General features: G+C 33.8%; 1 protein-coding gene across 1 annotated transcript in view; it reads left to right on the forward strand.

The window, feature by feature from the left end:
* Positions 1 to 13,367, forward strand: part of LOC150079613 (putative ATP-dependent RNA helicase DDX23) — a 147,198-nt gene that overhangs the window by 112,435 nt on the left and 21,396 nt on the right. Inside the window, exons 11-12 of the mRNA XM_090383822.1 lie at positions 599 to 744; positions 10,854 to 11,031. Of these exons, the coding sequence (XP_090239948.1) occupies positions 599 to 744; positions 10,854 to 11,031 (324 nt within the window). The remainder of the gene's footprint in view (positions 1 to 598; positions 745 to 10,853; positions 11,032 to 13,367) is intronic.

A 13,367-nucleotide genomic window follows, 5' to 3' on the forward strand; every position in this document is an offset into this window, starting at 1 on the left:
CAACTTGGCACCTAGTTTTCATCATTGTAATAAATAAGTAGCATCCAAGTAGCTTCTCACCTGGCGTGTATCAATACCGAAGCACAAATTAGTTTAGATGTAATCCTTAAGAGGCTGAGGATGGTATTCAACAAATAATTCTGAAATCTATTATTTGGAACTACTTTAAATAAGGTTTGGTTTACTAAAATTCTATGCTTTTGATTCCTTCCCTATTGATAATCATTTTGGTTTATTTGCAATATTTTATTTTTTGCTTAATTTCAATTTAGTTATGCATGTGTAACATGCTATTCAATCAAAATTTGGTGATACCATATTCGAACGGTGTCTCACTAGATTCCAATTGAAGTATTAGGACCACAGTTTAAAGAAATGAAAATCAATAGATTTTTTTCATATAGAATTACTGTTGTTATGATAATTGCAGATAAAGTATACAACTAGATAAAGGACAAATTATTGTATTGATATTGTATTTGATGATACAGCAGATCATCACAAATTTATTGATATCATTCATTTCAGAATCTCACAACTTGCTTTAAATTTAATAAACAAATTATTATGATCATAAAGTTAATGTATTTTCTTTCAGGATCCAACACCTATTCAGCGACAAGCTATACCTATTGGATTGCAAAATAGAGACATAATTGGTGTAGCTGAAACTGGTAGTGGAAAAACCTTAGCTTTTCTAATACCATTGTTAGTGTGGATAACATCTCTTCCCAAGATCGAACGGTATGTGTAAAAAGAGTTTAGTTAGAGATGAGAGGAAGAATTTATCACCATTTTACATTTCAGTCAAAAAGTTCAATCCATTACTTCTCATTTCTTTAACATATAATTAATAATGTAATTAATCCATATGAAACAAAATGTTTAACATTCTGCAAGCATGTATATTGATCATTTTAATTTTCAGCAGTAGTTGTATTTCAGTATATACGTGTATTAAAATATAAGTACTCTGAGGGGTATCTTGATTGTTTCTCGTGTACAAGTTATAAGTCATACATGAGGAGTAATCAAGAAAGACTGACACTATTTTACTAACACAGAATGTAAAATGATTGTAATTTTACACAGAATGTAAAAAAATATACATTAAAACCTATTAGATATTTATCTCTAACAAATTTTTTTTTTGTTTCTGCATGTTTGCAATAATTTCTGAAAACCAACATCAAACTCAAACAAGGATAACATACCCACAAGAAAAATAACAAACAAAGAGCGAGTCAGTGTGAAATTCTGTGACTTACAACACGCCAATTGAAGTACAGTAGAGCATCAGTTATCCAGAATAACTGATGTCAGACCTCTTAAGGTTAGCCAAAATTTATGCATAATCAAACGTAAGGTAAGATTAAATTAAATAATTAAGATTAATTAATTTTAAAAAATTATAAACCAATCTCGGAAAACTGATACATCCATCCAAGCATTTTTATGATTTTTATACAAAACAGGAAAATTAGAAAGATTTTTAGATGCTCTTGGTGTTTTCGACTTAACAATTAATGAGCATGGACAATCTGTGCATCCCAGTAGCATTTGCACACACAGCAATTGTAACTCACTCTTTTAATGGCTAGGGTTTTTCTCGGTAATGCTTTCCATAATAAGCCCGTCTCATCAACATTATAAACATTTACTTTCTCATAATTTGCTATTACTGAAGCAAACTTACTTTTAAAGAACACCACTGCCGATTCATCTTTAGAAAGTTCTCGCCTTGAATATCTAGTTCACGTATACTGTCTCAATTTAAAGTTTTTCAGCCAATCCGAGCTTGCCTTAAAATCTTCATTACCTCTTAATTTTTGAATTAAAATCCAATGCTTTTTCCCACAACATTAGGCCAGACACTGGTTCACTAAACTTCGCTTCTGAAGAAACCACAAATAAAGTGCACTCTCTAAAGCGGCATTTTCAGGTTTTGACATTGTCTGTTTTCTTGCTAGATTCTCTTCCACTATCCATAATCGACACAAATTCTGTTATAGCACTGGAATTTTTCTCGATGTCGTAAATTGTTGAAGTCCCCCACATTAAACCCTTTGGAGAGATTTCCTAAAATTTCACCTTTTCTAATTCTATTAATTTCTATTTTATGTTGCAGTGTTAAAACTGCATGTTTTCTTTTCATTCACATTTTACCTTAAAAACTGAGAAAAATAATAAATCACACAGTTTCAGGCCGATATTATTCTTACCTAATCTGGAGCTAAACTAATCTGAAATTCACTCACAGTTTCTGAGAAAATCCAGGTCTCTGTGATATTTTTCTAAAGCATATTTCTGAAGGTCACATAGAATTCTAGAGGTCACAACCATAAAACAATAAAAACAATTTTGAGTTTTTGGTTTATTGGGTTTTTTGTTTGTACAATCTGTTATAAACGGGTAGTAAACTCGATCTTTCAGTCATTAGAATCACTATAACCCACGCTTACTGCACTACCGTTATTAATAAAAAAAAAGAAAGAAAGATCAGCCATTCAAATTTATTCCGGATAACCGACATTATACTGTATTAGAACTTTTTCAGAAAGCCTATGGAGAATTTTCTGTACCCGGTAGAACATGATTCTATCATAGAATATCCATCAATATCAATAACTGACATGATTATTAGTATAGCATCTGTTACTGTCCTTGAGTACAGATGAATTATAGTCAGTAAACTTGCAGAGATCTTGGGTATTAGTTGCAAGAGTGCACAAACCATTTTAAAAGAACATTTAGGAATGACACATTTGTTCACATTGGGCCTCCTCCAATTCTTACTCCTGAACAAAGGCAGGTTGGAGTGGAAATCTCTGTTCTCATAAAAATTTATCAGTGTAAGAAAAAAAATGTTTTTAAGCAAAATACTCACTGAAGATGAGTTCTGGATCCACCACTGTAATCCTGAATCAAAACAAAGTTCATAGTGGAAACAAAGCATATCTCCACCTCCAAGAGGTGTACTTCACAGACCAAGGCATAGTCTGTGAAGTACAGATAAGCATATAATTATAATTTTTTTTGAAATGACAGGCATTATTTACACTTGTATAACAAATTATTCAGACAGCACATCTTTAAAACGTGGAAAAATGTTGTGCTGTCTGGACAATATTAATTAATAGTGAAGCTGTAAAGAAATGAATCAGAAAATGAGCCAGAAAAGGTCTGATTTGAAAATTGATTTCATCTGGTTTGGCTACTGTATCATGACAATGCAAGGATGCACATGACCTCAGTTTTTGAGGAAACACTACACAAGTTAAGCATCAAACCAGTTCCCCATCCTCCCATAGTTTGGATCTTGTCTCTTGTGACTTTTTTATATTTCTTAAGCTAAAGGGTGATTAAAAGGTCACCATTTTACATTGGATACCAAGATATTAAATGCCACTCATGGTATCTGAAATCATCTCCGAAAACAACTTTTTTGGAGTGTTTAGAAAATGGGTGAAGGAATGGAAAAGATGTATTGAACAAGACTGGGGTTATGTTTAGAGAGAAATAACCACCAGAAGCTCAATAAAACAACATTCTATATTTTTAATTGACTTTGTCTCAATCCTGTCTGTCATGACAATTATGTTTCAGTATTTCAAGAGAAAGGATGAAAACTGAAATTTCTCATATAATTGATTAAAGCAGCATTGTATGAAGTGTGGTTTGTGGTCCACTATCATTCCTTGAAGGGGGATGATACTAGTCCTTAGAAAATATACAAATAATCATATCATCATCATAACAACATTCATGAATGCAGCAAGTGACTAGATGCAAAACTAGTTTCCCATCTTTTGTTTCCTTCAGAAACAAGTATAGAAATAGATTGAATATTGTGAACTATATTTAAGGATAAAATTGTCTTCATTTGCTCACATAAATTTGCTGTGTGATGTTAACAGCATCATCATTCTGATTACTTCTTGTAGTTATTTAAAAACTATAATGCTAACACATAATAAATGGCTTATTATTATAAGATTGATTAAAAAGTGAAAATTTATTAGTTTTTAAATTGTATAGTATAACTTGAACAGGTGATGCTATCCAATTTAAAAAGATATTAACAACTTAAACAGAACCATGGATAACAAAATTTGTCTATAAGTTGAACATAATAGTGAGTACTCGGTCTTGGCCTTCAATGGCATTCAAATGAAATCAAATTTGAATTCACATAAAATTGTACACTACTTTGTGTGATGATTTTATTTGATTTTACTATTGCATTGAAATATTCCCTTGCAAACTTGTAGTATTATTGTGTGACTACCCTTTTCTTGTTTAAATTTATGTTCCCTTGTTTATGTCACCTGAGAATGAGTAATGATGGCATTAATATTTAACCTAACTCATGCAAAGCTTTAAACACTTCAATCAGGTCTCTTTTAAGATTCCAGATACTGCAGTTTTAGAGATTCCAAGTTTTTTTTGGTAAGTGTCCTTTTGTGACCCCAACTAATCTTGTTGCATATCTCTGCACCCTTTCCAACAGACCTGTATCCTTCCTAATGAGGTTCCCCAACCTGTTGCAACAATTGGAAGTATTCTATGTAGCAGTACTTCCAATTGTTATAGTACTCAACAGATGGTGGATAGGTGATATGGGAAGTTCTATTACGGGTAATTTTTTTTTTTTTTTTTTTTTTTTTTTTGCATTTGGCTGATGCCATATAAGCTTACTTTCTTGCATCACTAGCCACTACTAATATTAATACTCCAGGTTCAGCCTATCCTTTGCCTTGCACAATGGCATAACCACCTGTTTGTTCCTCCTGGCAAAATTCTTGTATATAATACACATAATAAAGACTATAGGATCCAGCATACCTTGTTTGTCATTGTTATTGCTGTTTCACTTAGACAATATTGCTTTGTTTTGTATTATATATGTACAAGTGTTTATTTATGGGCCAGTTTGAATGTTGTGCAAACTGAAAAACCCAGAACGACTCCTGGTTGGGACCCTCTTCTGTCTATGTGAGATCAGCTAACTAGTCCTAATCAAAGAGACCTTTAGAAATTCCTCCATTCATTGATGGAATTCAAACTTTGACCTCTCCAAATAAGTTAAAAATAGCTTTTCCACTATACTGTACATGGAGGACCATACCATCATACCATGTGAACTGGCACTATGACCAAAGTAAGTGATGTGTCAAAAACTCACAAAATAATTAGCCAATGAACAGTGCTGCATGAAGATAACTTTTGAAAAAAAAAAAAAAACCAGTTTTTGCACAAATTAAAAACAGAAGTTCTAAAAACTGTAGTTTGGGGGAGGAGCAAAAGGAGATTGGGAAAAAGATTTCTGCATTATATTATTTATTTTACTATGAGGATTTGATTGACTTCTTCCTTTTGGCATGGAATCTTTTGTGACACTAGTGTATTTCACAGTATTAAATTTCCTTCCTATATCACTAAATCCAGGGCGCCTCCGTAGCCAGGTGGTAAGGAGCAGCAGTGTGTAGCACACGCTTCTTGATTAGACCGGGGTTCGAGCCCGTGACCACCAAATACGAAGGATGCGGAAAGGTCAGGAAATGACCACCGCATATCCCCAGAGCAATATGGCCTTAGTTGCTAATGCTCCTAAAAAAAAAAAAAAAAAACCAAATAACAAAATAACACTAAATCCAATATGAAACCTCTGTGTTAAGGAGGCATATACAAGGCCTAAGGTTCCTCTACAAAATAATGCATATCAATTATCAGGTCTTTAATTTACTTCTTGAGATCAGTTTCAACATTCCCAAAATATGAATCCATAATTACAATATTTTATTTTATATTGAACTGATTACGTAAAGTTTAGTCCTTTACACAAATTGACACCTTTTAGGCTCTTCTAATAGAAGCGTCTAAAAGGTAAATTTGAAAAAAAAGTTGAAGGGTTTATATTTAAGTCAGTTCAGTCTTAATTTCTCTTTAACTTTTAGAAAATATGTTTAATCTCTGAATCTGCATATTAGTACCATGTTGTGAATAACTTCTCCATTTTAAAATAATCTTTTTTTTTTGCAATTTATGCATTTATTATATATCTTTATTAGTTATATATTTGTATTTTCTAAAATTTAACTTTATGCTTTTTTATATCAGTTCTGGTTAAACTCCAGGTCTGGAAATTTTGTTACATAATGTATACTTTTACTTTATCATTTCAAACAGGTGTTATTATTATGAAGCTTTATATGTTTATTATACTTTAATCACTTATCATTAATGTTATTTATCTTTGCTTTTTTTGATATTCTTTAATTAATTAAAAAAATATTTGATTTTTGCTATTATTTAATTAAGTTATTCCAAAAATTAAATAAATAAATTTTTGAAATCATTAGGGATATGTGTGTGAAGGCGTTACCTGTTTTTATTTTGAAACACTGGCTGCATACAGGGTGAGTTGGGTCCTTGAAATGCATTTAGTTGGCATCATTTTGAAATTAGTTGCAATAAAGGCAGAGTAACCTGCTTCTCTGATGCCAAGTTTCATTCAGGATGCATGGGTGCTGTAGAAAACTCTGAACTACAGTATTAGTATTAAGTATTTGCCATATATATAAGGAAGCCACAGGCTTTTGCTTCACTGGCCAAAAAAAAAAAAAAAAAGAAGAAAAAAAAGTAAAAATAGAAAGTGGATAAGAAAATACAAATTACATGCTTCTCTCTTCACATACATAACTGTTTAATTAACCTTTGAATTTCTTCAAACTTTCAGCCTCAGCTACCTGCAGAAGCAACTTGTTCCAGAAATCCACAACTGTCTGGCTAAGAGAAAACTTCCTACAATCTAGTCTAAACCTCCTCCCCAGTAATTTGAATTTATGATCCCCATTTCTGGAATCCTTTATAACAATGAAAATTCAGCCTTCATTCATTTTACTAACTCCTCTCAGAGCCTTATAAACCTGTCAGGTCCCTTCTAAGCTGCCTATTTGCCAAAATCTGTATCCCACATAACTTTTACTTTGTACAGTCGCCATTTTGCCAATCTCACCATGTGAGTTGCCCATCTTTGAATCCTTTAAAGGAACTCAATGTGTTTTTTCAGATGAAGTCTCCATACTTGGACACAGTATTCCAAATGTTGTTTTAAAATTGCCTTTTATAATGGGATTATGACTGCCTGTTTACACTGTTCAAAAAACTTCATATCACCCGTATTGTAACTCCCAGATCCCTTTCTTCCTCTGTTCTTTCTTTCTCTTGTTCTGTTTTTTAATTTAATCTCACCAAATGTACTGTATAAGTTAATTTGGGGTTAGCATTCCTCAAGTGTAAGGCACTACATTTTGCTGCATTAAAACATAGCTGCCAATTTCCTGACCATTCTCGAAGCCTGTTCAAGGTATCCTGAAGGGGTACTGCTTGGCACTGATAATTAATGATGCTCCAATTTTTACATATATGTGCAAATTTTGACATCATGCCCTCTATCCCTTTGTCGATGTCATTTATGAAAATCAGAAACAACAGTAGCCTGAGAACTGATTCTTGGGAGACTCCACTTCTGACGTTACACTAATCTGAAGAATATCCATTAATTGCAACCCTCTGCCTTCTGCACTGCAGCCACTCTGCAGTCCATCTTAGAATCTTTTAAATTTATTTATTTCAAATGCATTTCTAGTCAGGATCCTTGGATTTGACTTGCTAATAGCACCTGGCCTTGAGACTGACTAACTCAAGATACCAAGGGGGAAATCCACAACTACCAACAACTGGTCTTGAACCCCGCACTCTTCACTCAGTACATCCTTGCACTCTTGCTAACATGGCTACTGAGACCCAATCTTTTCAATAATCTCAACATGTTCCAGCTTATTACAGTAACCTGTCATGAGGGGCTGAGTCAAAAGCCTTGCTAAAATCCAAATAAACTATGTCGAAATTGTTCCCTGCATTCAGCTTATGAGTAACTGTGTCAAAATAGCTTACCAGGTTAGTTAAACATGATTTTCCCTTAACAAAACCATGTTGTGTATCCTTCAGAATGCCATTTCTATCTAAATGTCTCCAGATTGCATATCTGGAGATATCTCTTAATCATTGCCTTCAAGATTTTCCTAACACTGAAGTTAGACTAACTAGTCTATAGTTACTAACTTCTCTCTTGGAATCACCATTATGTATTAGCAGTATGTTGGCACTTCTGCAATCAAAGGAATCTCTCAAAAGTCCAATGATTCCCCCATAATTAAGCTCAATGGTTTGATACACTCCCTGGCTGCCATCCTCAAAATTATTGGATATAAGCCATCAACTCCAGGAGCTTTACTTGCCTTAGGCACAAAAGTTTTCCTAATAAATAGTCATTTGTAATTTATAAATCCCTAATTTTATGTGTTTCAACTTTCCACAGCATGAAGGGTCTTTCGTCAATAAAGATTGATGCAAAGTACCTATTCAGTTCATGAGCAATGCCAGCTGGGTAATCTAAGCCTTTACCACTCCCAGTATGCAACGATACGATGATCTAACTCATTTTATTCTTCTTTGTATTCACATACATGACAAATTCTTTTCTCCATTCTTTGCTGTCTTAGTCAGTGCTTTTGCATACTAAGTCTTAGCTTCCCTAACCTATTTGTGGCACTATAACAGATCAACTTGTAGCTTTGTAGGCTTTAGTACTTTTCCTCATTCTGTAACTTTCCCTTGCTGTCTTTTTCTGCTCTATTAAACTGGCCAGCTCCATATTTGTCCATCTTGGCATCCTGCTCATGCTGTACTTTCTTAATGATGTATATGCACCCATCATCTCATCCACGAAGCCAGAGGCTTCGCAGTTATGTTTCTGACAAGTTTGTGTTCACAGGCAAATTTGCATGCTTTGTGGATTAAAAACTTGGAGTAACTCACCAGATAAATGGTGACTCACCAGGGAATGAATCAGATTGGTCCACTTGATATCGATGGTTCAACTGTTGACGATCCTGCTCAGGTAGCTAACAAACTAAATGAATATTTTGCATCTACATTCACACGTGAGGAGTTATTCAGGAGGGGAATGCCAGAGGTGTATTAAGCTCTGGCAGTAAGCTAGATAATAGATAATCGTGTAATAACAGAGTAAAGTGGAGGAGAAATTGTTGAAGATAAACATAAGAAAGGCAACTGCAGTGGATGGAATCTATCCAGTTATATTAAAGGAGGCGGCAAAGGAAATAAGCAAACCCTTAGCCATAATTATGAGAGCTTCCTTGGACTCAGAAGAGGTACCCATGAACTGGAGATGTGCAAATGTGACCCCAATCCACAAAGGAGGATCAAAAGGAGACAGGTAATTACAGACCTGTTAATTTAACTTCTGTTCCAGGGAAATTAATGGAGGCACTGGTTAAAGAAGCATTGCAGGATCATCTAGACAAGATTTCAGTTATAGCTCGGACACAGCATGGATTTGTTAAGTCTGACCAGTTTGATTGGATACTATAATGTAGTCACAAAGGAACTCAATGCAAAGAATAATTTTGATATCATATATTTGGATCTTAGAAAGGCCTTTGATACTGTTGCACATGGAAGACTGCTGCACAAATTGGAGCAGTGTGGCATTGGAGGCAAATTGCTGCTATGGATAAAGGGATGGTTGAGTGGGAGAAGACAGAGAGTGGTAATCAATGGACACTGCTCTTCGTGGACTAATGTTATTAGTGGAGTCCCTCAGGGTTCAGTGTTGGGTCCATTGTTGTTTTCTGTATTTATAAATGATATTGATGATGGTATATCAGGCTTAATGTCTCAGTTTGCAGACGATACGAAAGTTGGCAGGGTTGTTAATGACACTAATGACAGTACGCTGCTGCAACAGGATCTAGAAAAGTTGAGCAGATGGGCTTGAGAGGTGGTGGTAGTAGTAGTAGTAGTAGTAGTGGCATGTGATGCAAGAAAGCAAGTGTATGAGCTTATGCAGCATCAGCCAAAAAAAAAAAAAAAAAAATGAATGAAAAGGACCTGGGGGTAATTGTGCAGGCAGATATGAAGTTTTCTGAGCAGTGCAGATGGTCTGCAAGAGTAGCTCATGGTGTCTTGTCAATGATATACAGGAATTTTTCTAGCAGGCATAAACGAGGTGATTATCCCCTTGTATAAGGCAGTGGTCAGGCCACACCTTGAGTACTGTAAACAGGTCTGGAGGCCTCATTTTAAGAAGGATGTAGAGCTGTTGGAATGAGATTAGTGAAAGGAACAAAAGGTTGCTCTTATGAAGAAAGGCTTAAGTTTTGCAAATTACAGTGTCTGGAGACTAGGCACCTGTAAGGTGATCTGATTGAGGTGTATAAAACCCTGAATGGTTTGAGCATGCTCAATGCGAATGGGATTTTTCCTCTTGCTCAAAATAATCGCCCGAGAGGTCATAAATTCAAAATTGAGGAAAGATGTGCGGAAGTTTGCCTTTAGCCAGTGGGTGGTTGATTGCTGGAACAAACTTCCATCTGTTGTAGAAGTTGATAGCTTAAATAGATTCAAGGCAGAACTTGACAAACATTTGGAGCGAGTGGATGGGTGTAAGGGTGGTTTTTTTTTTTTGCTGATGCTATATAAGCTTGCTTTCTTGCATCATGTGCCTTTGCTAATGCTAATATATGTATGTAAATATGATTATGGACCTATAGAAAGGATTCTTATTTTTTTTTTTTTTTTTTTGTATGACCATACTGTTTTTTATGATATGTTTTTTTTTTTTTTATCTGAGTGCCTAATTTTTGCTTTCAACACCTATATCTGGAACAGATCTGTTGTTCCCTGATTCCTGTTTTCCTTATAAGTGTATTTAACTGTATAGCACTTATACATATTAATAACATTGACATATTTTGATGTTTTAGAGCAGAGGATATTGATCAAGGTCCATATGCTATCATACTTGCTCCTACTCGTGAATTGGCGCAACAGATTGAAGAGGAAACTATTAAATTTGCGAAGATGTTAGATATTAGAACAGTAGCTGTTATTGGTGGTTTATCCAGAGAGGAACAAGGTTTTCGATTAAGGCTGGGTTGTGAGGTAAGTTTAGAAAAGAGTTTTTAAAGGACAAATAAATTTAGTTAATGGAAATCATGTCTACTGTTTTTTAGTATTTATGATTTTCCATCTGATACTCCGTTATTATTTTTATAGCATTTGGGTAATTGCTCTCCACAACATCACTATTTGATAAAGCTTTGTGATGAAGTAAGCTAGATGATGTCATGCATTAGCCTTTTGTTTATGAATATATTTATTTATTGTGCAGAAGAGAAAGATTTATTCTCCTAAAAATAACATGATTCTTAACAAGGTGTTCAAACAAAAAGTTCAGGAACCATACTGATATTTGGTAAATGGCAAAACTTATCAGCTATTTGGATAAATAAATAAATAAAGGGTACTTAGAATGTGGGGGTGAAAATAAAAGGAGCTAAAACTAATGAGTATAGCAGGTAGGGACCACAATGATGGAGTGCTTCACAAGAAATTCTTGAATGAAAAGTACAGAGTGGTAGGGGCATTGTTCTGATTCAAGTGCTAATTCCCCGAATCTCACTTTTCTAACCTTTTCCTTTGAATCACACAATTACCATAGAATTGTTTTGTGGTATTCCTGGTTTACTGTTTGATCATGTGGAACAAATTCATAATGAACAGTGCCCCATGAGGCATAAAATATGATAAGCATAATCTTCACATTTGAGATTGTTTTGGGCCTCATCATAGAAGGCGAGAGGACTGGAAATTTGTTTCCAGGTCATAGCCATTCATCCACGATTCATCACCAGTGATAATGGAAAAAAAAAATGTAGATTATAGCAGCAGTTGATGAAGATCCTCATTGCAAAAGCTCACTACTCTCCATTAACATCAATAAGGATGCAAGACATAAACTTAGCTGTAATGAGTCACATTCCCAAATCTTGCATTAAAATTGATTGATGTCCCAATAAGGAATATCAGTTTCACTAGCAGCTCCATGGATAGTTAAACTTTGATCACCCTGATTAGATCATGAACATGAGTAATTGAATTGTTGATTCTTGAAGTTGAAGTGTGGCCAGAGTGAGGAATATCTTTAATTTATAGGTGGCCTTCTTAAAATTTGCAAACCACTGAAAAGTTAGGCTTTGTTTTCAGAATTCATTTTTCAATGTGCAGTCAAATGACGCTCTACATTATGAAATTCTGGTTAGCAATTGATGGACTAATGTTTTGCTGTATGCAAGTCCTAGAACTTCCCAGAGGGATTTTCAGGGTAGCTGTGTTAATATATAACACATCAATCTGACGTATTAATATCAAATATATTATATAGAAAAGGTAATTAAAACAATTTTTTTTAATATTATATAAAATTAAACTCACTTAAAAATTAGTCAGTCAAGAATTTAACAACTTTGAAAGATCAATGCAGTAACACACCATGTCTGAGATCTGAGTGGCAGCATTCACACACATTGATTCTGTTTTATTCCACACAAATATAATAGGCCCTCCCTTAGCCATCCTTTTTGTGCTATATAGTATAGCTATTTTAAATTGACATAGTCATCACAAAAATTTTACTACTTAAATAGCATTTCAAGACAATCATAAAATTGTTTTAGCATTATGTAAATTGGCCTATGGAAACATGCCAAAATAAGAGCTTTAGTTGTTTTTGTAGATTATTATTTCCACATTTCATCTTGTGCCCTCCATTAATTTTACAATGGTATGGTAATGAGTTTATGATTTTAAATAGAATAATTCCACATTTCATCTTGTGCCCTCCATTAATTTTACAATGGTATGGTAATGAGTTTATGATTTTAAATAGGATAATTCCACATTTCATCTTGTGCCCTCCATTAATTTTACAATGGTATGGTAATGAGTTTATGATTTTAAATAGGATAATTTTTTTGTAACAGTCATGCCAAATTTTAAATAGCTGAATTATAGAAGGAAGGAATGGCTTAGTTTGAAATTTAATATTATAATTATCAGTATTCCAGTCTTTTGTGGCCAGAGTTATCCAACATTCTTCAAATTTGTTTTCCTTTTCTAACATATTTTAAAATTGATTGATTCTATTTAGTGTGATTGTGATGTAAAATAACAGTACTTCACAAAAGCCTTATTCACTCACAACAGGATATAAAGAATTTTTTTTTTTAAAATTTAATATTAAAGATGCCATAGATGAAATAAATGCACAGTATAGAAATTAAGTGTTCCCTTTATGAAAACAGCTGAAATATTAGAAAGTTTAACTAAAATTAATATTAATGACATCATGGGAACAAAATGCTAGGTTTGCATCTGAAACTTCTTACTAGAATAACTAATGGCATGCTTTGTTAATTTAGTCTAAGACTGACACTTTG

Source organism: Mastigoproctus giganteus, chromosome 10, assembly GCF_048544385.1.
Source record: "Mastigoproctus giganteus isolate SK-2022 chromosome 10, ASM4854438v1, whole genome shotgun sequence".
Classification (NCBI taxonomy): Eukaryota; Metazoa; Arthropoda; class Arachnida; order Uropygi; family Thelyphonidae; genus Mastigoproctus; species Mastigoproctus giganteus.